At 38.9% G+C, this 25,424-nt stretch overlaps 1 protein-coding gene across 2 annotated transcripts in view; it reads right to left on the bottom strand.

Moving 5' to 3' along the window:
- DDX46 (DEAD-box helicase 46) overlaps positions 1-21,782 on the bottom strand; it is a 45,074-nt gene extending 23,292 nt beyond the window's left edge. For both annotated transcript variants that reach the window (XM_069483633.1, XM_069483634.1), the window contains exons 1-12: positions 21,613-21,782; positions 18,571-18,759; positions 16,596-16,739; positions 14,076-14,172; positions 11,361-11,526; positions 9,263-9,408; positions 7,691-7,804; positions 6,835-7,000; positions 5,637-5,757; positions 4,879-5,054; positions 3,827-3,948; positions 999-1,077 (exon numbers count right to left, since the gene is read on the bottom strand). In XM_069483633.1, coding sequence (XP_069339734.1) covers positions 999-1,077; positions 3,827-3,948; positions 4,879-5,054; positions 5,637-5,757; positions 6,835-7,000; positions 7,691-7,804; positions 9,263-9,408; positions 11,361-11,526; positions 14,076-14,172; positions 16,596-16,739; positions 18,571-18,759; positions 21,613-21,629 — 1,537 coding nt within the window. In that variant the 5' untranslated portion in view covers positions 21,630-21,782. The remainder of the gene's footprint in view (positions 1-998; positions 1,078-3,826; positions 3,949-4,878; positions 5,055-5,636; positions 5,758-6,834; positions 7,001-7,690; positions 7,805-9,262; positions 9,409-11,360; positions 11,527-14,075; positions 14,173-16,595; positions 16,740-18,570; positions 18,760-21,612) is intronic.
- Positions 21,783-25,424: the final 3,642 nt, after the last annotated feature.

The following is a 25,424-nucleotide window of genomic DNA, read 5'->3' as shown; positions in this document are numbered from 1 at the left end:
GCAAAAACATGTATAAAATAGTTATTAAAGATAGACCAAAAGGACAGATAAAGGAAAAAGGTAAAATTAATCAAGATGAATTTCAGGAGAAAACTTATTCAATGCAGCATTGAGAAAAAACAAGAGATTATTTAATCAGCATTCAACCCAAAACTTTTCATATGCTGTACAAGCACAATGACTTATCAAACAATTTCAATGTCACTTTGCCAACTGCATGTATAATAAGAATTAAGTTTATACAGAAATTCAAGCAGAATGCTATTAGAAACATGCATTACTCACAGTTTTAATACTCTATTATATGTATACTGAATACTGCAATGGAAACACTTGAAAGCATTTTCTTCAAAAAATAGAAATGAGCCAAAATAAGTACTGTCTAATATTTAAGTATTCCACACTAACATTTGCAGTCTCAATTAGTTTTGCAAGGTTGGGAACAGCATTAAATCACCTACCTTTGATGGTTTAAGTCTCGGAAGCCCAGTTCTATAAATCTTGAAGGGCCTTTCTCCACAGAAGTTAAATAATGTCAACAGTTTAGTAACAGTTTTGATAGGGAATAATTTAACAAAGCATAACATTTGAGCTAAAAAACATGCAATATTTACAAAAGATAAAATTTCTTGAAGCTGCAATATCTTAATTTATCCTGTATTGTAAAAAAAGCACTAGCTCTGGGGGAGAAAAAGTCTAAATTTTATAATAAACAAAAGGATAGTACCCCCACTCTTTTAAAAGCACAGCTAGGCCAAAAATGGATTAAGAATCCAAGGTAAGATCAAATGGAGTTCATTCTGAAAAGAAATTTTAAATTAAATTGCAAAGTTATTATCAATGTCTATAATAATAAACTTGTTACAATACAAATTTTAACATATTACAGCTTTTAGAAAAAATGCAGAAACCTTTGTTGGTTTCTATTATGTGCTTTAACAAAAATGTATAGAATTCAAAAATAAGAAAAAGAGAACAAACCAATACCCCTGACTTACCACTGTTAGCTGCTAACATATCAATCATTCGACCAGGTGTGCAAACAATAATTTCAGCACCTCTTTTCAGCTCAGCAATCTAATAAAAAACATAAAATTTTATAGTCTATCACTAATGCTCACTTAAACATTTAAAAATATAGCAGCTGAAGGCTGGGTGTGGCGGCTCACAACTAGCACTTTGGGAGGCCAAGGCGGGGGCAGTCCCCTGAGGCCAGGAGTTCAAGACTACAGCGCACTATGATCACACCACTGCACTCCAGCCAGGGTTAAAGAGCGAGACCCCATCTCAGGGAGGAAAAAACACACACACACACACACATGTGTGTGTGTGTGTGTGTGTGTGTATATATATATGGCATCTGGTCCTTGCATAGCTCTATAAGGCAAGCCAGTGAGGTCAGACTGGAAAACTCAAAAGCTTCCTGCTTAATTGCATAGAATGCTAAGGACCACTAAAGGAGTAGCAGCAACATACGGTACTCTAAATTTAAACCCAGGTTAAAATAGAGAATTTTACCGATTTTAATTTACCACTATCCCTCAAAATCAAGAAAGGGACATAAGAGACCAATTAAAAAAACAGTGATCATATAGCTCAATGTTTTTCATTTTTCTTTCTTTTTTCTTTTCCTTTTTTTTTTTTGAGACAGAGTCTCACTCTGTTGCCTCGGGTACAGTGCTGTGGTGTCAGCCTAGGTCACAGCAACCTCAAACTCCTGGGCTCAAGCAATCCTCCTGCCTCAGCCTCCCGAGTAGGTGGGACTACAGGCATGTGCCACCATGCTCAGCTAATTTTTTCTATATGTATTTTTAGTTGTCCAGCTAATTTCTTTCTATTTTTAGTAGAGATGGGGTCTAGCTCTTGTTCAGGCTGGTCTTGAACTCCTGACCTCGAGTAATCCTCTAGCCTTGCCCTCCCAGAGTGGAAGGATTACAAGCGTGAGGCACCATGCCCGGCCTACAACCAGCATTTTTAAAATGAAATAGAATGGAAACTACCAGAAGGTCCTTAACATTAAAAAATTTTTATTTGGCTTTTACATAAATAAAATACACATGCATGTACCAGTTATTTTATAAATGTATTTCTTACTATAGGCTGTGGACAAGAAAAATGACAAAGATAAACTTAGAAAATGAACTAGTTTCAAGCCAGGCACATGGGTGCATGCCTGCAGTTCCAGCTACTGGGGATCACTTGAGTCCAGAAGTTCAAGTTCAGCTAGACAAAATATCAAGATCCCTTTCTCAAAAAGGAAGGAAAAGGAAAGAAGGGAAGGGAAGGGAAGAGAGGGAAGGACAAAAATGAACCAAATTCAAGTGTTTAAAATAGTACTGGAAAGATAAGGGCAAATACTTCCAAAGTGTGTTCCTGTAACACTAGTCCTAAAAAAGAGTTTTATGGTTTGAGTTAAAAAAATGCCACTTAATCTCCTTTTTCTAGCATTATAATATATATTAGCTTATTAAAGATTAAAAAGCCGTACAGGAAAGAAACTTGTTTTAACTTTGTATAATCTAACATTTCCAAACCTTATATGATCATAGAACCCACTTTTTTTCCTTCTTCTACTGAAGCAAAATATCTGATGACTACCATTCTTTAGAAGACACTTGGAGAAATGCCAAACTAAAGAGAGACAAGGTTTGCATAAATAATTTTTACTAAATCATTTAAGAATGCATATGAAACTCTGATATTAATGCATCCCACTCATCACCACCTTTTAAAGATGGCACTATGCATTAAGAAAATAAATGCTTAGGAATCAGAAGATCTAAGTTCTAGGACAAACTCCAGAACCTTTAACCTAATTGGCCAACTTTTTTAATCTTTCTGAAAAATGAAATCATCTGTAAAATGAAAAATGTGCCAGGCACAGTGGGTTGCACCTTTAGTCCCAGCTCCTGGGGAGGCTCAGGTGGCAAAGTGAGACCTCATCTCTAAAAAAAAAAAACTTTTTGGCCGGGCAAGGTGGCTCACACCTGTAATCCTAGCACTCTAGGAGGCCAAGGCAGGAGGATCGCTCAAGGTCAGGAGTTCGAGACCAGCCTGAGCAAGAGTGAGACCCCATCTCTACTAAAAATAAAAAGAAATTATCTGGACAACTAAAAAGATACATATAGAAAAAAATTAGCCAGGCATGATGGCGCATGCCTGTAGTCCCAGCTACTTGGGAGCCTGAGGCAGGAGGATCACTTGAGCCCAGGAGTTTGAAGTTGCTGTGAGCTAGGCTGACGGCACAGCACTCTTGCCTAGGCAACAGAGCCAGACTCTGTCTCAAAAAAAAAAAACAACTTTTTAAATAAAATGAAATATGTGTCTGTCTTCCTCAGGCAGAGGAAGAGGAAAGAGGGACAAGCTAATGTAATTGTGACTCAAAAATTCTAAAATATCACTTTAACATAATCTGTTCTTTTTTCACCCAGTTTTACTGAGGTATAATTGACCAAAAAAATTATATGTATTTAAGGTATACAACATGATGTTTTGATATATATAAAAATTGTGAAATGATTACCACAGTCAAGCTAATTATCACCTCACATAGTTACCAATTTTTTCCTTTGTGGTAAGAACATTTAAGATCTACCCGCTTGGCAAATTTTAGGCATACAATATTAACTATAGTCACCACGCTACCTCTAGAATGTATTCATCATACATGATACAACTCATCATTACTATTATTTTCACACATCATATTTTTTTAAGATTTTAAAAGCAATCACCATTCAAAACACTAAAATGAATAATCACTTTATTATTGAATCATTCAATTTGAGAAAAGAATAGAAAAACTGAACATTTCTTTTATAACTACCTGCTCACTGATTCCTGTTCCTCCATAAACACAGACCACTCTAAGTCCCAGGGTCTTTGAAAACTTCTTACATTCTTTAGTAATTTGTAAAGCCAGTTCTCGAGTCGGAGTCATGATGACAGCTGAAAAGACAAACATGTCAATAGCCTAACCACCAAAACTCTTAACAACGTATGCTTTAAAGTGTTAAATTTAACCTCTGTAATAAAGTTCAGAACTCTTCATCTAATTTTTGTTTTAATTTGTTTTATGCACCTCTGAAAACCATTTCAAAAGCTTTACAACGGCAGAGATTGTGGTGAAGGATAAGTGTAAGTAGATTTTAACAACATGCTATAAGAAGATAAATGAGAGTTAAATGCCTCACTCAACCTTCAGGAAAATGGTTGAATAGAATGCAAACAGTTCTCTACTGCAAATTACAGAACAAAGAAAATCAAGTGACTCACTGTGCTGAAGAAGCCATACCGCTGTTTCCAGAAACAACCTTGTTCTGAAGGGCACAGACAGAGGACAAATATACTGTGCCCTGTGTTTTCAAGAGAGGAGCTGAACAACTTTCCAAAACCCTACTCAAATTTGCAGAAGACATCTCTGCCAAAATGAACCAAGAAATCTGAAGCTGAAGACCTATCCTGAATGAAATGCTGGCACTATAGCCTTTTAAGGCCCCAAAAAACTAGGAAAATATATTTCCTTACTATCTTCTATGTTGAGTGTAGATATCCACTGATATTGGGCTAAGAACAAACCTCAACATAAGTAAACAGATAGATGCACAAGGAGGCTACCTGCCGAGTCAGAGTTTAAAAACTGAGCTGTGCCAGGAGAGGCTGTTTTTGTACTTCTGAGGTGTCACTCCAAAGCTCTGAAGATTCTCACTCCACCTGCTGGTAAGGGGAAATCAGCCCCAAAGTGCCAAATTGATAAAGGAAATGTACATAAAGACATCTTTATTGTCACATTAAGAACATTATAAAGTATCAGGTCTTTCTGATTAACTGAACACAAAGCTGTTTTCTGAAAAAGTCGTTTAATGAAAAGAATTATACCTATTGGACCCTCTCCTTCTTCTAATGACCTCTGATCCATGATATGTCTAAACATGGGCAACAGAAAAGCAATGGTCTTTCCACTTCCGGTCTTAGCAATGCCAATCAAATCTCGTCCAGACATTATAGCAGGAATCGCTTGGGTTTGGATTGGTGTGGGCTTTTCATACCCATGCCTTAAAAAGAAAAACATAGGAAGATAAGCTAAGAATTAAGATCTCTGGGTCCCATAAAAATGAGTTCTTCCAAAATATGGTATGTCCATACAATGAAATTATTTGGTAATAAAAAGTAATGAAGTACCAAGACATTCTACAACATAGACGAACCTTAAAAACACACTAAGTGGAAAAAGCCAGTCACAAAAGACTACACAGTATATGATCCTGTTTTTATGGAATGTTCAAAACAGGCAAATCTATACAGATAGAAAGCAGATTAATGATCGCCCAGAGTAGAGGAGAAGGGAGATGACTGCTAACGGACACACATTTCTTTTCGGGATAATGAAAATTTCTAAAATTAGATTATGTTCTGGGGGCACAACTGTATAGATATACTAAAAAACCACTAAATTGTATACTTTAAAGGACAAACTTTATGATATGCAAATTATATCTCAATAAAGCCATTTAAGGAAAAAAAAAAGAATAAATCTTCTTATTAGACTAAAAATGTAACCCAGGGAAATATTTGTGTGAAAAGGCTATTTTGAGCAGGAAGACAAAGAAAAACGTGGATGACCACCAACCACTTACTTTTTTAGGGAATTTAAGATCTTCATGGAAATTCCACACTGGACCCAAGATTTAATTGGTTTGGGACAACCTTTTCCTTTGACTGTAATACCCTCCATTTCCAGTCGAAATACATTCACCTCTACAAAACAAAACCCAAATTAAAAACTCTTAAATACTGTTCTATCGGTGCCTTCTACTTTTCAATTAGGCATGGTACTATTAAGAATCTTCAGGTTGGGCACAATGGCTCACACTTGTAATCCTGGCACTTTGGGAGGCCAAGGCGGGAGGATCGCTTGGGGTCAGGAGTTCAAGGCCAGCCTGAGCAAGAGCGAGACCCCATCTCTACAAAAAAAGAAAAGTCAGCCAGGCGTGGTGGCGTGTCCCTGTAGTCCCAGCTACTTGGGAGGCTAAGGCAGGAGGATCACTTGAGCCCAGGAGTTGGAGGCTCCAGTAAGCTATCGTGACATCACTGCACTAACTGGGGTGATAGAATGAGATCCTGTCTCAAACAAACAAACAAACAAAAGAGAATCTTCGGCTCAGCACTTTGGGAGGGTGAGTCGGGAAAATCGCTTGAGGCCATGAGTTCAAGACCACCCGGACAAAACAGCAACACTCGTCTCCACAAAAAATAAGAAAATTAGCCAGGTATGGTGGCATGTGCCTGCAGTCCCAGCTACTTGGGAGGCTGAGGCAAAATGCTTGAGCCTAGGATTTTGAGGTTATAGTGAGCTATCATGATGCCACTGCTCTTCAGCCTGGACAACAGAGCAAGACCCTGTCTCAGAAACAAAACAAAATAAATGAAATAGAGATACTTTTTAAAAAATGACTGCTGTCATTTTATCATTAAATTAAAAAAAAAAAAAAAAAAGACTGACCACAAGTAATACAACCACTTGTTTTCCTAGCAAGAGTTGCCTAGGTTACCTTTATTAAACCAGTAATACACAGATTCACAGTGGTTCCTAACTCTCAAATCCCAGAAAGAAAAGACTAATAGAAATATTTTATTTGTACCTTCACATGAAGCTTTGCAACCCTAAAAATCTAAATGACATGAGGAGAATTAATTTTTGCTCATTTTTTAATACTTCCTAAAACACCATCCTTCAACTCAAAGGTACTAATGACCTTCACTCCTTGTGGGCAAAGTGAGGGTATCTTCCTCTGTTCCCACTATAAACAATGAATGAATAAAAGAGAATTTTACCTTCTTGAGACATTTTTGCTAGTTCTGGCACTTCAACATAAAAGTTTTTTCTGAATGGTTCATATTCTATTTTTCCATGATCAACTGGTTCTAGAAGTTTTCTCTGTTTTGTCTGATAACCCGTAAGGGCCGTCTGAAGATCAACTTCTTCCTCCTCTGAAGAATACTACAGTTTAAAAAGAAAACAAGAGTTGATTCCATTACTCCTTTCCCCTTATGGGAAGCAATCCTCCAAGCTTTAAAAATCCTCCTCTCCTAGAAACTACTCCTTAGCTTTTACGTTTTACTTTCTAAAGCAGACTACTTGACACCCAAGATTTTCGTGCTGCTCCAGCAAGCTTAAACCTTATCATTTCAAAATCACCTTAAATGATGTCTGTCCTTTTCTACAGAAACACATCAGTCAGTCCCTGAAGAATTTTTCAACTTAGTTTCCTTCTTCTTTCCTGTTATAGAAAGTTATAATGCCAATAACAAGCTAAAATAATAATTCTCAGAGATGACTTAAATGAAATTTTGCTACTGCTCTCACTATACATAATCTTTACAACATACATTAATCAGAAGAAATTTAGTTCATTCACTTCATTTCTTCTCACCGTGTTGTATGCCTAAGGTGAGCTCATGAGGGGCAATGGAATTAAAAAACAGACATATAGCAAGGGGTGAAAGATGTCAGAGTGCTCTACTAACTGGATAAATACACCTATAATACTATTATACTATAATATTAACAATAACAAGAATTCCTCCTAATAGTAGTTCGTGTAACTGAAAAGTACATCTCCATAAATGCTTTCTGATAAATATTTCTAAGATAGTATCACGAACAAACTCAAAATTAATGAAAAATCACCTCCATGGCATCCTGATCGTTCTCCATCAGCTCGCCTTTCTTCTTATCAGCATCTACAACTGCTTTTTTTGTGGTGACAACAGTGACAACTTTTGTGACTGTTGGCCCAGACTTCTAAAATAAAAAAGGAACATGAAATATTTTGCAATATGGAAACACAAATTATATGCCAATGGATGCACAATGATAACTGTCACAATTTACAATTCAAATTAACTTAGTTATTAATGACAATTAATCAAAAGAAAAAAATAATCTGCTTTTCTCCTTATTAATCTGTATAAACCTTAAAATGCAATATAATTACATATTTTATAATACATTCATATATAGCTGATTGTACAATATATAATCTTACATGATTAGTTTTTAAATACTACTGGCTGGTAGTATTCACATGTTAGACAAGCCAAACACCATACAGGGAGCTTGGATGAATCGAGGAACAAAACAAACAAACGTCGCTGCCCTTGGAGAGCTTACATTTTAGAGGGGAAAAGGGACAAACGGTAAAGACAATAAAAAATTAAATTATATAATTTGTCAAAAGGTAACAAATGGTATGAAAAAAAGGAAAAATAGAATAAGATAAGGGGAGTCAAGAGTATGAAAGATGAAGCCAGGTATGGTAGCTCATGTTTATAATCCCAGCACGTTAGGAGACCAAGGTAGGAGGATTGCTTGAGGCAAGGCGTTCGACACCAGCCTGGGCTGCCGCAAGACCCCTCCATCTCTACAAAATATAAGAAAAATTAGCCAGGCACAGTGGCACACACCTGTAGTCCCAGCTACTCAGGAGGCTGAAGCAGGCAGATCACTTGAGCCTAGGAGTTTGAGACTGCAGTGAATTATGATTCTGCCACTGTACTGCAGCCTGGGCAAAAGAGCAAGACCCTGTCTCTCAAAAAATAAAAATAAAAAAGAGAGGCGGCCGGGCGCGGTGGCTCACGCCTGTAATCCTAGCACTCTGGGAGGCCGAGGTGGGCGGATCATTTGAGCTCAGGAGTTCGAGACCAGCCTGAGCAAGAGCGAGACCCCATCTCTACTAAAAATAGAAAGAAATTATATGGACAGCTAAAAATATATATAGAAAAAATTAGCCGGGCATGGTGGTGCATGCCTGTAGTCCCAGCTACTCGGGAGGCTGAGACAGGAGGATCGCTTGAGCTCAGGAGTTTGAGGTTGCTGTGAGCTAGGCTGACGCCATGGCACTCACTCTAGCCTGGGCAACAGAGTGAGACTCTGTCTCAAAAAAAAAAAAATAAAAAAATAAAAAAGAGAGAGTACGAAAGACAGGAGTGCTGGAGATGTCTCAAGAAGATTTACTGAAAAGGTAACATGTAAGCGCAGATACTGAACAAAGATGATGGTGGTGAGAGAGTAACTTCTGAAAGAACATTTACAGCTAAAATTCACCAGTATTTGTGGTACTTAGGAAAAGTATTGCCATCTCTGAGATGAGGAGAAAAAAACCATTAACTTTATAAAGTCATGCTAACCAGCAGGACCATGCAAGAAGGAATTCAAGTTACCCAAGTAGAAATACAAATCTTTAGAAATAAAATTTCAAACCTTTTCATTTCCGCCTTTTACACTTCTCATGTTAAACTTTTTTACTTCTTCTTTTACTTCTTCCATGTAAGCATCTAATGGATCTAACTCCTCACCCTCCATTTCATTTCCTTCCTTCTCAGCTTCTGCAGGATCATCTTCATCATCTAAAAATACCAGAATATACTTTCTCTGTACATGTGTTTCAAGAGGCAATATCGCACAACCAGTCTACAACCCCACCTTTCTAATCTTTTCCCCCACTGCCCAAACACCCGCCTTTCCAATTATTCCAGCCATGGCGCAGTTCAAATGCTCACACGTGGACATTTTCACATTTTTACATCAAGCATGAATTAATTTTGAATATTAACAATAATAAAATAAATGCCAATAAAATATATTTAATTGGAAAGAGGCATACAGAAAGACTATGTCTAAAAAATGGATAGCCAATAACTATGCTGTTAGATATCAAACTAAAAACTTTCTCTGCTAAATAACATTTTTAATTATGGGTGACCCTTGAACATGGGTTTCAAATGCATGGGTCCTCTTACACGTGGATTTTCCTCTACCTCTCCCATCTCTAAGACAAACCCCTCCTTTTCCTCCTCTTCCTTAGCCTACTTAACATAAAGACAATGAGGATAAAGATCTCCACATAATGAATGGTAAATATATTTTTCTTCCTTATGACTCCCACAATAACATTTTTTCCTTTAACTTGATTATAAGACAGTATATAATACACATAGCATATAAAATATGTGTTAATCAACTCTATGTTATTAATAAAGCTTTTGATCAACAGTAGGCTATTAGTTGTTAGGTTTTTGGGAAGTCAAAATTTGTATGTGGGCTTTCAATTGTATGGGAGTTGATACCATTCCGAGTTGTTTTCTGTCAAGAAATACAGAAAGAAAACGTATTTCTTTTCTTTCAATTACGTTTCTTTCAAACACAAAAAATAGCACATTACTCTTAATTCAAGACAATCTAATATTTTTTATGTAAGGCATCATGACCACTTATAAATATGATATATTTAAACCACTCTTTAAAACATTCACAGAAAACGTACCCAAATTCCATTTTCCTATAAAATTCCACAATCTTCCACTTTACTAAAACCTCAAACGTCAAAATCAGATATGAAAGGGAAATGTTTCTCTCCTAAACTGTGAAAAATCAGGAAAGACTTACAAGCATGCCTTTAAGATCATTACTAACATTCATACTGGTGGTAAAATATTAAAGAGCTATTTACTGACTATGCCCATAAGCACTTAACTCTTCACTGTAATGTAAAATCAGTGATCCTTACTAAATAATATCCTCTAATACCCTACAATTTAAATTTTAACATAAATATTAAAAGGGGCATTTAAAATATCAATCAAGGCCAGGCACAGTGGCTCACGCCTATAATCCTGGCACTCTGGGAGGATGGGGCGGAGGACTGCTTGAGCTCAGGAGTTTGAGCCCTGTCTCTACTAAAAATAGGAAAAATCAACCCAGTGTGGTGGCATGCGCCTAGAGTCCCAGCTACTGGAGAGGCTGAGGCAGGAGGATCACTGCACTCTAGCCCAGGCAACACAGCAAGATTCTGTCTCAAAAAAAAAAAAAAAAAAAAAAAAAGCATATACATACAATGGAATCCTATTCAGTCATATAAAGGAAGGAAAATTCTCACACATGCTACAACATCAATGAGACTTGAAGACATCATACTAAGTAAAATAAGCCAGTCACAAAAGGACAAATATTGTATGATTTCACTTAAATGAGGTACCTAAAATAGGTAAATTCACAGAGACAGAAAGTAGAGGTTGTATTACAAGAGGCAGGATGGGCGGATGGTGTAGGCAGGATGGGGAGCTGTTTAATGGGTACAGTTTCTGTTTGGGATGACGAAAAAATTCTGGAAACAGACAGTGATGATGGTTGTACAATGCTGAATGTACCTATTATCACTGAGTTGTATACCAGAATCGTTAAAATGATAAATATATATTCTTTCAACAATTAAAAAGCTAAAAAATCAACACAAAACATTATGCATAATCTGTGATACTCTATGTGAGCTATTATATAGGCCATTAGGCTACAAATATACCATCATCGTCCTCTAAACTCCATTTTTTCCCTTGCTTGGTCTCTTCGATTTCCTTTTTCAGTTCTCCGATGTTTTCCATGGCCTTTTTACGTTGCTCTTCACGCCATTTCTCTACTCGTTCTTTTCGCTTTCTCATTTCTTCTTCCAGTTTATTCTGGTCAAAGTTCTTGGGGGAGAAAAAGAGAGAGAAAGGGAAAATAAAAAGCAAAACCAGTATTAACAAGTGACATTCCAAATTATGTTCCCTAAAGTATAAAAAAAGAAAAAGAAAAATAGGTGTACATACAAATTCCTAAACGTAAACCAAATTTAGATCACACATCTATATAAATATATCCAGGATTATCAAAACAAAATCACAATAAAAAGCATCTTCAAATAAGCAAACTGAGAGATTTCAAATACCAAAAATTAATCTCATTTTAGTTATAAACAATATACACATATTAATTCAATTTCTTCCTTAGAATAGAAACTGAGTCAATTAGCAAGTAAAGTTCTCCATTATTCTCTTTTTTTAATTTTTTTTTCACGCTCACAACTGACTCAATCCATTTATTCTCAATTTTAAATCCTCCAAACTCCATCAAAATTGTCTCCATAAAAAGCAATTTTTTATTACAAATTAGTGAGTAAATCAAAGCGATGGCTGGGCACAATGGCTCACACCTATAATCCCAGCATTTTGGGAGGCTGAGACAGGAGGATCCCTTGAAGCCAGGAGTTCAAGACCAGCCTGGGCAACATAGAGAGAATCTATCTGTACAAAAAATTTTAAAAATCAGCTAGGCAAGGTGGCACATGCCTGTAGTCCTAGCTACTCGGGAGGCTGAAGCAGGAGGATCACTTGAGCCCAGGTGAGCTATGATCACACCACTGGACTCCAGCCTGTGCAACAGAGTGAAGAAGAAAAAAAAGAAAGCTGTGTATCAATATGAAAAAGAAGTTCTATTTTTTTAGGCTTTAGGTCTTTGTTTCCTAGACATAGTCACTCTAAAGCTTTCACAAGACTATTAACACTCTCTAGGGGAGGAAGAAAATCATTTTCACAGCCATAATCAGAGATTTAAAGATTATGCATTATAGGAATCAAAATTTTACAGATGCTACAATTATAGCTATTTACAGAAATACACACGTAAAAAACAGGCAGAAAATGCTACAAAATTGTAATGGTGATGGTGATTCCAAAACCTGGGATACAAAGAATTACTTCTGACTTACCAAACATTTTCTGACATGGTTATATTATGTTTTGTGTTATAAAATAAATTTACTTCTTCAACAAAAAAGTTTTGGCCTCCTCAGTTTATATCCTTTGTAATAAATCCATCCTCTCTAAAGATAAGCCCCAGAAAGTTTATTTGCTTTTCTCAAGATCAGTCCCTCTCCCTCCATAGAAGAAACCTGATCCCAAGATTCTCATGTTTTGGTTCTTTCTGTTTTTTTTTTTTTTTTTTTTTTTTTTTGGTGAGATAGGATATCACTATGTCACCCAGGCTGGAGTGCAGTTAGCTCACTGAAATTTCCCCAGCTCAACAATCCTCCCACCTCAGCCTCCCCAGTATCTGGGGCTACAGGAGCACGCCTCTACACCCAGATTAATTGTTAAATTTATTTAGAGACAGGGTCTTGCTCTGTTGTCCAAGCTGATCTTGAGCTCCTGGCCTCAAGCAATCCTCCCACCTCAGCCTCCCAAAGTGCTGGGATTACAGGCATGAGCCACCATATCCAGCCAATTCCTGTGTTTTATTTTTTCTTAACTACCCTGTTCAGCAAGCAAATTCCTAAAATAAATGACCAACTAAAAAAAAAAGAACTCAAAAAAACAAGAAGTGAAGCTATAATGTATTCTAAAATAGGCAAAAGATATGAATAGGCAGCTGAAAGTGTAGTCAATAAACTTAATATATTCTTATATAGTGTATTCATAACATTTAAATATTCACTCATTTAAAGATATACAACTAAAACTAATAAGATGCCAACTACTTCCTATCAGATTAAAAAAATTAAACTTTGAAATTCCCGTGTGGGCAAGGATGTGAGGAAACACACATTTTCGTGTGTCTAAATTCTTTTACTTTTTTTTATTATTATTATTTTTTTTTTTGAAACAGAGTCTCGCTCTACTGCCCAGGCTAGAGTGCCGTGGCATCAGCCTAGCTCACAACAACCTCAAACTCCCGGGCTCAAGCAATCCTCCTGCCTCAGCCTCCCAAGTAGCTGGGACTACAGGCATGTGCCACCATGCTCGGCTAATTTTTTCTATATATATCTTTTTAGTTTTCCAGATAATTTCTTTCTATTTCTAGTAGAGAGGGGGTCTCGCGTTTGCTCAGGCTGGTCTCGAACTCCTGACCTTGAGCGATCCTCCCGCCTTGGCCTCCCAGAGTGCTAGGATTACAGGCGTGAGCCACGGTGCCCGGCCTCTAAATTCTTAAATCTAAATTTATACAATTTTTTTGGAGAGTAATTTGATAATATTTATATGATATGATCACATTTTTTAAGTAAAAATATACAATGTACATCAATATATAACTTTTTCTGAAAAACATTTTCTCATGGGGACAACTATTATTTTATCTTCCTATTTATTTTATATATTATCATTTATTTAGAAACAAAGCATATAACATTTAAAAAACAAGAATTTGTCATTATAGAAACAATTTTGATATTATACAACTATTTTTAAGTTGGCAAACATACGCCAGCATCTTTTTCTTTTTCATCTTCTTTGTCATCTTTGTCCTTTTTCTTCTCTTTAGAACTTTCCCCACCATCTGTTTTCTCTTTGGACCTAGATCTAGCAAAAAAAGAAAGAAAAAGAGAGAGAGACCATGTATTTGTGCTTAAAAATATTCACTTTAGGATACTTTTATAGATTTCTACTTTCTTTTTTAGGTTAGAAATAAACTTCCAAGAGTCAATTGGATTTTCATATTCCATTAATAAACACCCTCAAAATATCATCAAAAATTAATTCCATGACACTAACATTAAACATTACTAAATATTTAAGAATTTAAGCAAGTAAAACAGACATGCAATATAAAAACAATTACAAAATTTAAATGGGACAGTTAAAATTTAATATATGGAGAAATATACCATGATATTCTGCAAGATAATTTATACATACATGATACAATTTAAAATCTCAATGGGTTTGCATTGTGACCCTATTTATGGTATCTTATAATGAATAAAATTTCTTAATGTAATCAAATCAATCAGTCCTTTTCCTTTTCTCCCCTTTATATTTAGTACTTTTTTGAGTAGTTTAGAAATCCTTCCAGATTTGACGAAGATACTCAGAGGTGAGGAAGATATTCTCCACTATAAACTTCGAAAAGATTTATATTAATAGTTTTGCCGTCTAATTTGGTCTTTAATCTGCCTGGAATTGCTTTTTGAGCATAGAATGAGGTAGATGGCCTTATTAATATTTCATTATAGGACAGCAAATGGCCCTTGAACCATTTATTTAAAAAACTTTTCCCCACTGATTACAGTGTAACCTCTTTCGATTATCAAATGACTCTATGTGTAGATCTGTTTCGGGGCTCTTTATAAGGTTCACTGATCTATCTCTCTATCCCTACACAAATACCACAAACACTGCCTTAATTTCTATAACTTATGAAGTCTTGACAGACTTGCTAGAGTGAGTCCTCCAACCTTGTTCTTCAGGAGTATTTATATTCCTTTACATTTCTAATGTTATGATCAGTTTATAAAATATAGCCTTCTTATCTAATTGATCCTGCCAGAAAAAAAAAAAAACAAAAAAAACCCCTTTCTTTCACACCTGCCAATAACTTTTAAACATGAATCTATGCTGAATTTAATAAAATCTTTTTCCTCAATCTATTCAGATAATCCCATGTCTCATCTCCTTGAATCTTTATAATACAGAGTATTACACTGATTTTCTAATGTTAAGCCAACCTTCCATTCTTGGAATAAACCCAACTTGTTCACGATACAGAATCATTTTTTTATATATTGTTGTATTTGGTATGCTAATTTTTTTTGCCATTTGGATTTTCCATTTTCTAAAATACACGTTCAAGTCTTCTGGGAGTGCAGAGGCGTGATCATAGCTGACTGAAGCCTCCAACTCCTGGGCTTAAGTGCCTGTAATCTCAGCTACTCAGGAGGCTGAGGCAGGAGAACCAGCTGATCCCAGGAGTTTAAGACTACAGTGAGCTATGATCGTACCACTGCACTCCACCCTGAGTGACAAAGCTAGACCCTGCCTCTTAAAAGAAAAAGAAAAAAAAGAATACATGACTCCATTCATGTAAAATTAAAAAAAAAAAAAAATCTATTTTTTTCCAGATGAAAACACAAGTCAGTGGAACGCAAGGAAATCACTGGCACAAAAGTCAGCAGTGGTTTTATCTAGGATGTAGAGATGGGTGAGAGAAAAGAAATGGATGGCTTCTAGGGTGCTAACAATGTTTTATTTCTTGACCTTGGTGGTGGGTATATGGATGTTTGCTTTATAATTATTTAATAAACCACACATATTTCATTCACTTTTCCAAATTTATATTTGATTTTTCACTAAAAACAAGTCCCAATGGTATCATACTGACCTTGGTAAAAGTAAAATTTATAAAGTAAACATACGAAAATATTAACAATATGAAGAATATACAGAAAACAAATTCAAGCCCATACATCAACTACACTATGACTCTAGGGTAAAAAAACTAATAAGTAAAGAACAAACCATTGATAAGAGAAATATAAAGAGTAAATATATTATATAACAGATATAAATGATACCTCAAAATTGAATGTTCTGGTATCTCAAGGAATTACGTACATTTTACTCAGAAAGGCAAAGCTCTCCCATCCTGAATAGCAATTCACCAGTGCATACCATGAGTTAAAAAGTTATTTGTCAACCAATGTCAGAAATACTAACAAAATAATTTCAAAGGAAAAAAACAGAGTTCCTACAAAGATGTCTGCAAAATATACTTCGGACCATTAGTACGATATATATATTAAATAAGGGCACAATGCATTGAATGTTAAAACTGACAGAATCAAGTATTTTCTATTTGAATTACAAGCTTTATAACCTACTAAAATAAAATTCTGCCAGCCGAATCCAGTAATTATTTATTAATTAAAAAGGGAAAAAAATGCATGCACAGAGAAGAGAGCCACTTGCCCACCTGCATGACAGACACAGCCCAATAGAAACATTACCTGTTCTCAGCTTTCTTGCTTTTATTGCCAGGACTGGAGGAGCGGGATCGTCGGCCCCGGCTCCTACTCCTCGAGCGTCTCCTGTCTCTGCTGCGAGATCGTCTTCGCTCTCGGCTTCTGTCTCTCTCTCTACTTCTGGAACGCCTGAAAGAGGGACGCTTTTCATTTATGCTGTGGCCCACCAGAGCTACTATTTCAGATCACAATCCTGTTCCATGTTGAAAGAGTCTTAATTATTACCACTATTAAAGGCAAAGGCCTCAATGAACTACAAAATCAGCTAAATAAAACACGCATAGCCAATTCTTACAAATGCTTGATGAAAAATTGTGAATACTAATTTTACAATGACATTTGTGGAAAAACATAACAAATCTATAATCATAGCTATTTAAAATCTATGGTCTCAAGTAGAAAATCTAGTTCTGAGACAGCCTAAAACCTAAGCATGGGCAGAACAGGACTGTGAAAAGATCACTGATCTGAAGATTAGGAGGCAAGAATTTCTACCCTGGTACTGCTAGTAACTAGTGACACGACACAGGTCAGAGCTCCAACTCTGGGTCTCAGTTTCCTCATCTATAAAATATGGAGATATCACTAGATAATCTCAAAATCTTTCTTGTTCTAAAATATTGCAATTCTACTTTCATACCAAAAAGTCAAAGACTGTGGGTCACAATGATGCATTCCTGTAGTCCCAGCTACTTGGTAGGCTGAGGGGATAGGATCACTGGAGCCCAGGAGTTCAAATTCAGCCTAGACAACATAGCAAGATCCCAAGTCTTTTAAAAAAGAAAAGAAAAGGAAAAAATTTTTTTAGAAGTCAAAGATCAAATTTTTTTTTTTTTTTTTTTTTTTTTGAGACAGTCTTGCTATCTCCCAGGCTAGAGTGCAGCAGCATCACGGTAGCTCACTGCAACCTCAAACCCTGGGCTCAAGCGATCCTCCTGCCTCAGCCTCCCCAGTAGCTGGGACTACAGGCATGCACCAAGATGTCCAACTAATTTTTCTATTTTTAGTAGAGACAGGGTCTCATTCTTGCTCAGGCTGGTCTCAAACTCCTGAGCTCAAGCAGTCCTCCCACTTTGGCCTCCCAGAGTGCTAGGATTATAGGTGTGAGCCACTGTGGCCAGCCTCAAAGACCAAATGTTAATTTCACTTAACAAGTACTTCACTAAATTGTATAAAATTACTCCTGGGACCACATAATAAGAAATTGAATCAGTGAGCACTATCCACATTGTCATGGATGAATTACTTTCTCTGAATACTATGTAATACCATTGCATTCTCTCTTTCCAACGGCTGAAAAAAACTACAGTCAAATTCTTTCTGTGATCTGTTCATAGCACCAGTTACAGTTCAACCTTGTCTTCCTTTCCCATTTTAAAGATAAACTGTGTTAGTTTGGGTTTTTTTGTTTTTTGTTTTTTTTTGGTGTGGGGAAGATTATTTTTATTTACAGACTGTTTTTCACCTCCAGAAATCCAGAAAAGGCAATGGCTGCTTGACTGGTGTCAAGGAATATGTAATCAAGTAAGAATTAGGGTATGCTTTAGTTTAAATGTAAGGCAGTTCATTAAAATAGCTTAAAACAGTGAGGAAGGTGTGGAGAAGGCTCTATTCCCTAGTTCCTTCTCCTGTCTGATTTAACAGGTGCTATGAACATAGTGGTCAGCAATCTTGGGGAAAAACTTATTACCTGACAGTTTAGTTCATTTTTTACCTGCTTCAGGGGCCTTCAAGGGTTCTCTTTGGGTTATAGGAAATACAGCCTAAAGTTTCCAAACTAAAATTGTTTGAGAGAGTCTTCATGGGCAAATCCTTCTGGGTCTAATCAGAGAAGCCAGGGATAAAGCAGAGGGCCCACCAATGTGCCACCAAATTCCAGTACAAAAAACACTTTTGAAGAAGCCCAATTTAGCTGAGAAGGCCCAACTTATCACTGGTTCTTTGGAAATTAATGTCTTACCTCAGACGCTTCCTGTCCCTTGACCGAGATCTTCTTTTATCCCTGCTACGAGATCTCTCTCTCCTTCTATCTCGATCTCTACTTCTAGACCGTCTGTCATCTCCACGTTTACTTCTCTTGTCTGAGGGTGAGCGACTTCTAGATCGACTTCCAGAGCGTCCCCGTGATGCTGATCGCTTCCGATAGTGGCTAACAGAGCATAAAGTCAAAGATTAAGTTCAGCAAATACAGTTCACTTCTAATACAGTTCATTTATTTTATTATATTTTTTCCAAAAAGAATTCAGCAGACCAATGAAATACTGAAAGAAGTTTTTATAAACTTTTTTGAAATTAGGAGGAAAAGAAATGAACCCTTCTGCTACAGCACACCTATAGGTAGAAAATATATATATATTCAATATAAATGGGATGTCTGTCACAGGGACTTGAAGGAGATAAAGGAAGGAACCAGATATATGGGGTAGATATATGGGGAACGTTCTAGGCAAAACAACAAAGCCAGGTACGGTGGCTCACGCTTGTAATCCTAACACTTTGGGAGGCTAAGGCGGGAGGATCGCTTGAGGCCCAGGAGTTCAAGACCAGCCTGAGCAGGACTAAGACCCCGTCTCTACTAAAAATAGAAAGAGGCCGGGCGTGGTGGCTCACGTCTGTAATCCTAGCACTCTGGGAGGCCGAGGCAGGTGGATCGCTCGAGGTCTGGAGTTTGAGACCAGCCTAAGCAAGAGCGAGACCCCGTCTCTACTAAAAAAAATAGAAAGAAATTATCTGGCCAACTAAAAAAATATATATAGAAAAAATTAGCCGGGCATGGTGGCGCGTGCCTGTAGTCTCAGCTACCCGGGAGGCTGAGGCAGGAGTTTGAGGTTGCTGGGAGCTAGGCTGACGCCACGGCACTCACTCTAGCCCGGGCAACAAAGCGAGACTCTGTCTCAAAAAAAAAAAAAAGAAAGAAATCAGCCAGACAACAAAAAATAGAGAGAAAAAAAAATTAGCTGGGCATGGTGATGCACACCTGTAGTCCCAGCTACTCGGGAGGCTGAGGCAGGGGAAATCGCTTGAGCCTAGGAGTTCGAGGTTGCTGTCAGCTAGGCTGACGCCATGGCATTCCAGCCCAGGCAACAGCAAGACCCTGTCTCAAAAACAAAAAGAAAAAAAAGAACGAGTCAAATAAATATCCCTTCCAGATTTCTGGTCTGGGTAGTCAGATGAAGTCAATGTTATAGTATGGAGTGCAAGAAATGACCACCTAGAGACTGAATTGAGCCAAGTTATGAGTCTTTATTAGCTGGCCAGTGATCACCCCCTGCCCTGTTAGGGTACAGGTACAGAGAATGGCCCTGAGCTGAAAAAACAGAAAGGTTTTATACTATCCTAAGTTAAAATTACTTGACTTTAGGCACAGTGGTTGAAACAACATTATATCATCTTCTCCACAGCTGTGGGGTCTGGGACCAGCCTCGGACCCTCCCCCCCAACCCCACTCCCGTTTCGGTTACAATCTCTAGAGCAGGTTTACAGAAGCAGCTAGCACCAGTTAAGGAACATTCTTTCAGGCATCAAGCAAGCACAATAAATTTCATGACAGGCAGCTGGAAAGTTTAAACAACTAGTTAGTTACAAGTTAGTTGCTTTGTTTTATCTCTGCAGAGTACATCTTTCCAGTTACAGAGGTAAGTCACGCCGAACACAGGTCACCTAGCGAGCAAACATAGGTTTAAATTGGAGACTTAGGTTAAGTGGACATCGGTCATCTAGCAAGCAAGCATAAGTTTTCCAGTGGGCCTTTACAGTCAACACCTTCAGGGAGATTTAAAATACCTTCACAGGATTGTCTGTAGTTAAAGAAATATTCTTTATCTTCACCCATGTGATGACTACACGGTTTTTACATTTGCTAGATTTCATCAAGCTCTACCCGTAAGCTTTGTCCGTTTTCTTGAATGTTAATTATACCTCAATAAAGTACTGCTAGTATTAAAAAAAAAATCACTGTTCCCACACATAAAAGATCTTTCAGTCACTGCTAAATACATAGCAATAGTCACCTTTAAGAGAAAACTCTCCAGCCAGGTGCCGTGGTGAGGCCTGTAATCCCAGCACTTTGGGAGGCCCAGGTGGGAGGACAGCTTGAGGCCAGGAGTTCAGGACCTGCCTGGGCAACATAGCACGACCTTATCTCTACAAAAGTTTTAAAAATTCGCCCGACACAGTGGCACATGCCTGCAGTCCTAGCTACTCCGGATACTCAGGCAAGAGGATCCCTTCAGCCCAGGAGTTCAAGTCTGCCATGAGCTATGACCGTACCACTACACTCCAGCCTGGCCGACAGAGCAAGACCCGAGACCCTCTCTGAAGAGGGTCTCTGAAGAAGAAAAAAAAAAAGATAAAAATCTCCAAGTCCCGAACAAGTTATCAACAGTCTACAGTTGTGATGAGATCTCATAGTTCTAATAAGAACTCCCAGTCCACAGTTGCAAAATGATAGAAAGCAAATAACAAAAAACTATGAAACCTATTTGCAAAATAAATGTCCACGCAACAAGTACTCATCGAGTCCAGCAAAAGCCCGGTCGTGGATAGTGCTGTAGGTGCCGTGAAAACGTCTGCCCCCACGATCCTTTCGGCCGACTTGGGACAAGACCACACAGACACAAAGAACTACAATACAGAGTGATGGGCACCTAGGAAATGTTACAACGGGAAGTGATATGAAATTCGACTTGGACCACTACTGACTGAGTTGATTAGGGTAGGCTCCGTGGCTTGGCGGGACGTGGTGCCCGACCACGGACGTCCTGGAGGGCAGTTCCCGCTCCAGGGGCTCGAACCGGCTGACGGTAGTGCAAGGGAAGCCCGTGCCCGTCGCTGGCCCGAGCACAGCCATTTTCTCCGCTGAGGTCCCCCAGCCTCGCCAGGGGCCGCGGAGCAGCGCCGGCCACACGTGGGACCGCACCAGGCCTGGCCCGGCGGCCACTTCAACTCCCGCCTCTTCTCACGACCCCAAGAAGCCGCTCGCCCGCCCGGCGCACAGCCTCACCGTGACTCTCGGCCCATACTTCTGGCCGCGCGAAAGCCGGCGCCCTAAAGGACGACTCGCAAGCGAACGGGACAAAGAAGGAGGTTGCGCTGCCCGCGGCGGGCCAGGCAAGAATCGGCTCTAAGAGGCGGCGGCAGCTACAGCAGAGGCTGCCATTCCAGCGCGGCCAACGAAAGAAAACAGGACGTGCTGGCGCGGGCGGCAGAAAGAAGAAAAAAAGCCGGCCGGAAGCCGCTGCCTCGCGACAGCGCCTCCTCTCGGCGGGAGGGCGCACCGCGCCGGCCGCGCCGTAAAGCGACGCCTCGGTCGGGCTCCGCGGCCCCCGGTTGGTGGGGTTGAGGGCGGCGCCTCGGCCTCGCGGGCCCTGGGAGAATCCTGGCTGTGACGAGCTCGGAGGCGACTCCAGGAGCCCGCGGCTCTGCCAGGGCTTGTCCTGATCCTGGGGCGGTCAGTCTAGTGGGGGAAATAGACGTGCCTTCATTTGCGCTAAAAAATGCGACAGCCTTCTCCCTGCACTCTCGTTATTTGTACGCACTGTCGTGTGCCAGGCCCGTGCTAGATTCTTGCGGGGCGGGGGGGGGGGGAGGGTCAGTGCGGAAAACAGACGTGAATGAAAATACAAGCAGATGTAACAATGTAACACAGCAAGGAGAGGCCACCGCTGGAGAAGGGACAGAAAGTGTTCCCTGAGGAAGTGACCTTTGAAATGAGATTTCAAGACCGAGAAGGAGTTAACCTGAGGGAGAAGAGGACGAGGAACTAAAAATGTATTACCCAAAGATTATAATGGTTCTCAACATTCCCCTCATTGATGAGCTTTAACAGGAAAGCAAAACAAAGCGGATTTCTGGCTTCCACCCTGATGTTCTCATTTAACGGGCTAGTGCTACTTGTGCATTGGGAATTTGGGAATTTTTACCAGGTGATTCTCAAGTACATTCAAGATTGAGAACAGCTATGATTAGGCCACTGCACGCCAGCCTGGGCTACAGAGCGAGACCCTGTCAATACATACATACATACAATCTCCTGGAACACACGAGAAACGTTGTTTTTGCAGAAAGCTATAATGGAGTTGGGGAGAGGCTCTGTTTTATTTTAAATGCCTCTGTACTACTTTATTTTCTCACACCAAAGATGATGGGGGGAAAAAGTTCTACGTCTTGACTGTGGTGTTTATTGAATAGATTTGTACGTTTCTCAAAATTCATTCAACTGTACATTTCAAATTGGTGCAGTTTAGTGTATGTAAATTTTTCCTTAATACTTTTTTTTTTTTTTTTTTTTGAGACAGGGTCCTGCTCTCTCCCCAGAGCTACAGCTCAACTGCAACCTCAAACTCCAGGGCTCAAGCGATCCTCCTGCCTCAGCCTCCTGAATAGGTAGGACTACAGGCCTGTGCCACCACACCTAGCTAATTTTGCCACTTTTTGTAGAGATGGAGTCTCAGCTCTTGTTCAAGGCTGGTCTCGAACTTCCAGCCTGAATTCACCTGCCTTGGCATCCCAAAGTGTTAGGATTACAGGAGTCAGCCACCACGCCCAGCCTAATCTTTCAGTAAAAGGAAACCAAGGAGTAAGACTCCAAGACGAGTTTCTGCTCCTGTGGCTTGCTGTCCACCCGTGGCAGTAGTGAGTAGCATTGAACAAGGGTAGAGACTGGAGGGTCTGGCAGTCGCTGCTAAAGGTAAGAACAAGCTGGACAACAAGGAGGGCCAGGCATCCCAGGCACTGTAAATTGCTTGGATGTGGGCTGCAGCTAAGGACTGTAGATTTCAGTCTAAGAGACATAGAAAAACACTAGTGGCTTAAACAGTGGGGACAGTGAGAAGTGGTCAGATCCTGGTTGTCTTCTGGAGGCAGCTCTCAAATCCCTAATTAATAAATTGGATGTGAGCTGAGGGAAAGGAAGGAATAAAGATGAACAGAGCTTTTGTGGATTGTTGTGAATTTGTGGAGATGAGAAAGGCATGGAAGCAGATTTGGTGGAAGAAAGTCAGTGGTGTTTCAGTCATGGTATTTAAAGCCATGGAACTGCATGAGGCCATGCAGAAGTGAATGGAAATAAGGGTCTTTAACTTTTAAAACGAACACAACTTGAATATTGCTTGGAATCACAGAATTTATGTGGCAGCTGGAACAGATTTTTTAAATCACACTCAAGCTTTACTGTTTGAGACAGTCTCGCTCTGTTATATGGACTAGAGTGCTGTGGCATCAGCCTAGCTCACAGCAACCTCAAACTCCTGTGCTGAAGAGATCCTCCTGCCTCAGCCTCCTGAGTAGCTGGGACTAAGCATTGCCACCACGCCCAGCTAATTTTTTCTATTTTTAGTTGCCCGGCTATTTTTTTTTTTTTCCGATTTTTTTTTAGTAGAGATAGAGTCTGGCTCTTGCTCAGGCTGGTGTGGAACTCCTGACCTCAAGTAATCCTCCCACCTCAGCCTCCCAGAGTTCTAAGATTACAAGCATGAGCCACGGTGCCTGGCCTAAACTTCTTGATAATAAGAAAACTGAAGCTCAGGGAACATATTTTAGGTCTAGATTACTAATCTTGTTGGAATCTAAACTGGAACTAGAACCCACACAACACTCTTCATGATACTTGACTATTTATAACTTCCCTTTAAGAGAACACATTAACATGATGATTCTAACTGCTTTATATATTTTATGTCCACAATCTATTTATGGTAAGTTCACATCATTTCTGTGTCCTGGAGGAATGTTTTATCTATTAGCACAGGTGAAGAAGTGATTATACTCCACTGTGTCTCCAATATATCACCTTCAGCAAACTGCCCTGGCTTCCAAAGCAGATTTTCATTCTAATTAACCCAGTTCTGAGTATCTCATAACCCCCTTGCTGTTTTTAGTATCAACTGTGATGCACACATATCTGTTTATATAACTAATCAGAAAAAAACTACTAGGTAACATGGTCAAAGATGTCACCTCTAAACAACCATTGTTGTCAGTTGTTTTAATCCATATACATTTCAAAACCCAGAAATTTCTAATTTTTAATTATTCCAAACACTAACAAACTTCCATTCCCGTTTGATATTAAAATTATTAAACACACTTAAGCAAATGAACAGGGAGATGCTAATCAGTGAAGAGAAAAAGGGGCACCGACAGACACAGACATCGTATGGCTCTTCTGGACATATAAATTTGGTAATAATCTACAATTACTAAAACTTTACATGTGTCACCTACCATTTTTTTTTAAACAAACAAAAGTATGGCTGGGCACAGTGGCTCACACCTGTAATCCTAGCACTTTGGGAGGCCAAGGCAGGAGGATCGCTGAGGCTAGGAGTTCAAGATAAGCCTGAGCAACATAGTGAGACTCCATCTCTACAAAAAATAGAAAGATTAGCCAAGCATGGTGGTGAGCACCTGTAGTCCTAGCTACTTGGAAGGCTGAGGCAGGAGGATCACTTGAGCCTGGGAGCTGGAGGTTGCAGTGAGCTATGATGACACCACTGCACTGTAACCCGGGCAACAGAATGACTGAAGACCACTAATGTCTTCCCAGGGATTAAAGTGGTAAGTGACAACTCTAAGGATGCTTCACAGTCCTATATATACTAGATTCATTATGGAATCAGGAAAAATGTGTGCCTATTATCTTACCCCAAATCAGAAAAGAGTTTATTATACTTATTCTCCAGTACTCTGATTCAAAATAAAAATAAAAAAATCAAGACTTAGTAATAAAAAAAGTTTATGTTTTTAATATCACATGGATTAACCAAATAGACCATAAAAAATCTGTAAGGAAATATAACACCAAGCAATATACCA

This window comes from Eulemur rufifrons, chromosome 10, assembly GCF_041146395.1.
Source record: "Eulemur rufifrons isolate Redbay chromosome 10, OSU_ERuf_1, whole genome shotgun sequence".
NCBI classification, from domain to species: Eukaryota; Metazoa; Chordata; class Mammalia; order Primates; family Lemuridae; genus Eulemur; species Eulemur rufifrons.
This window is presented reverse-complemented; position numbering and strand designations above follow the sequence as displayed.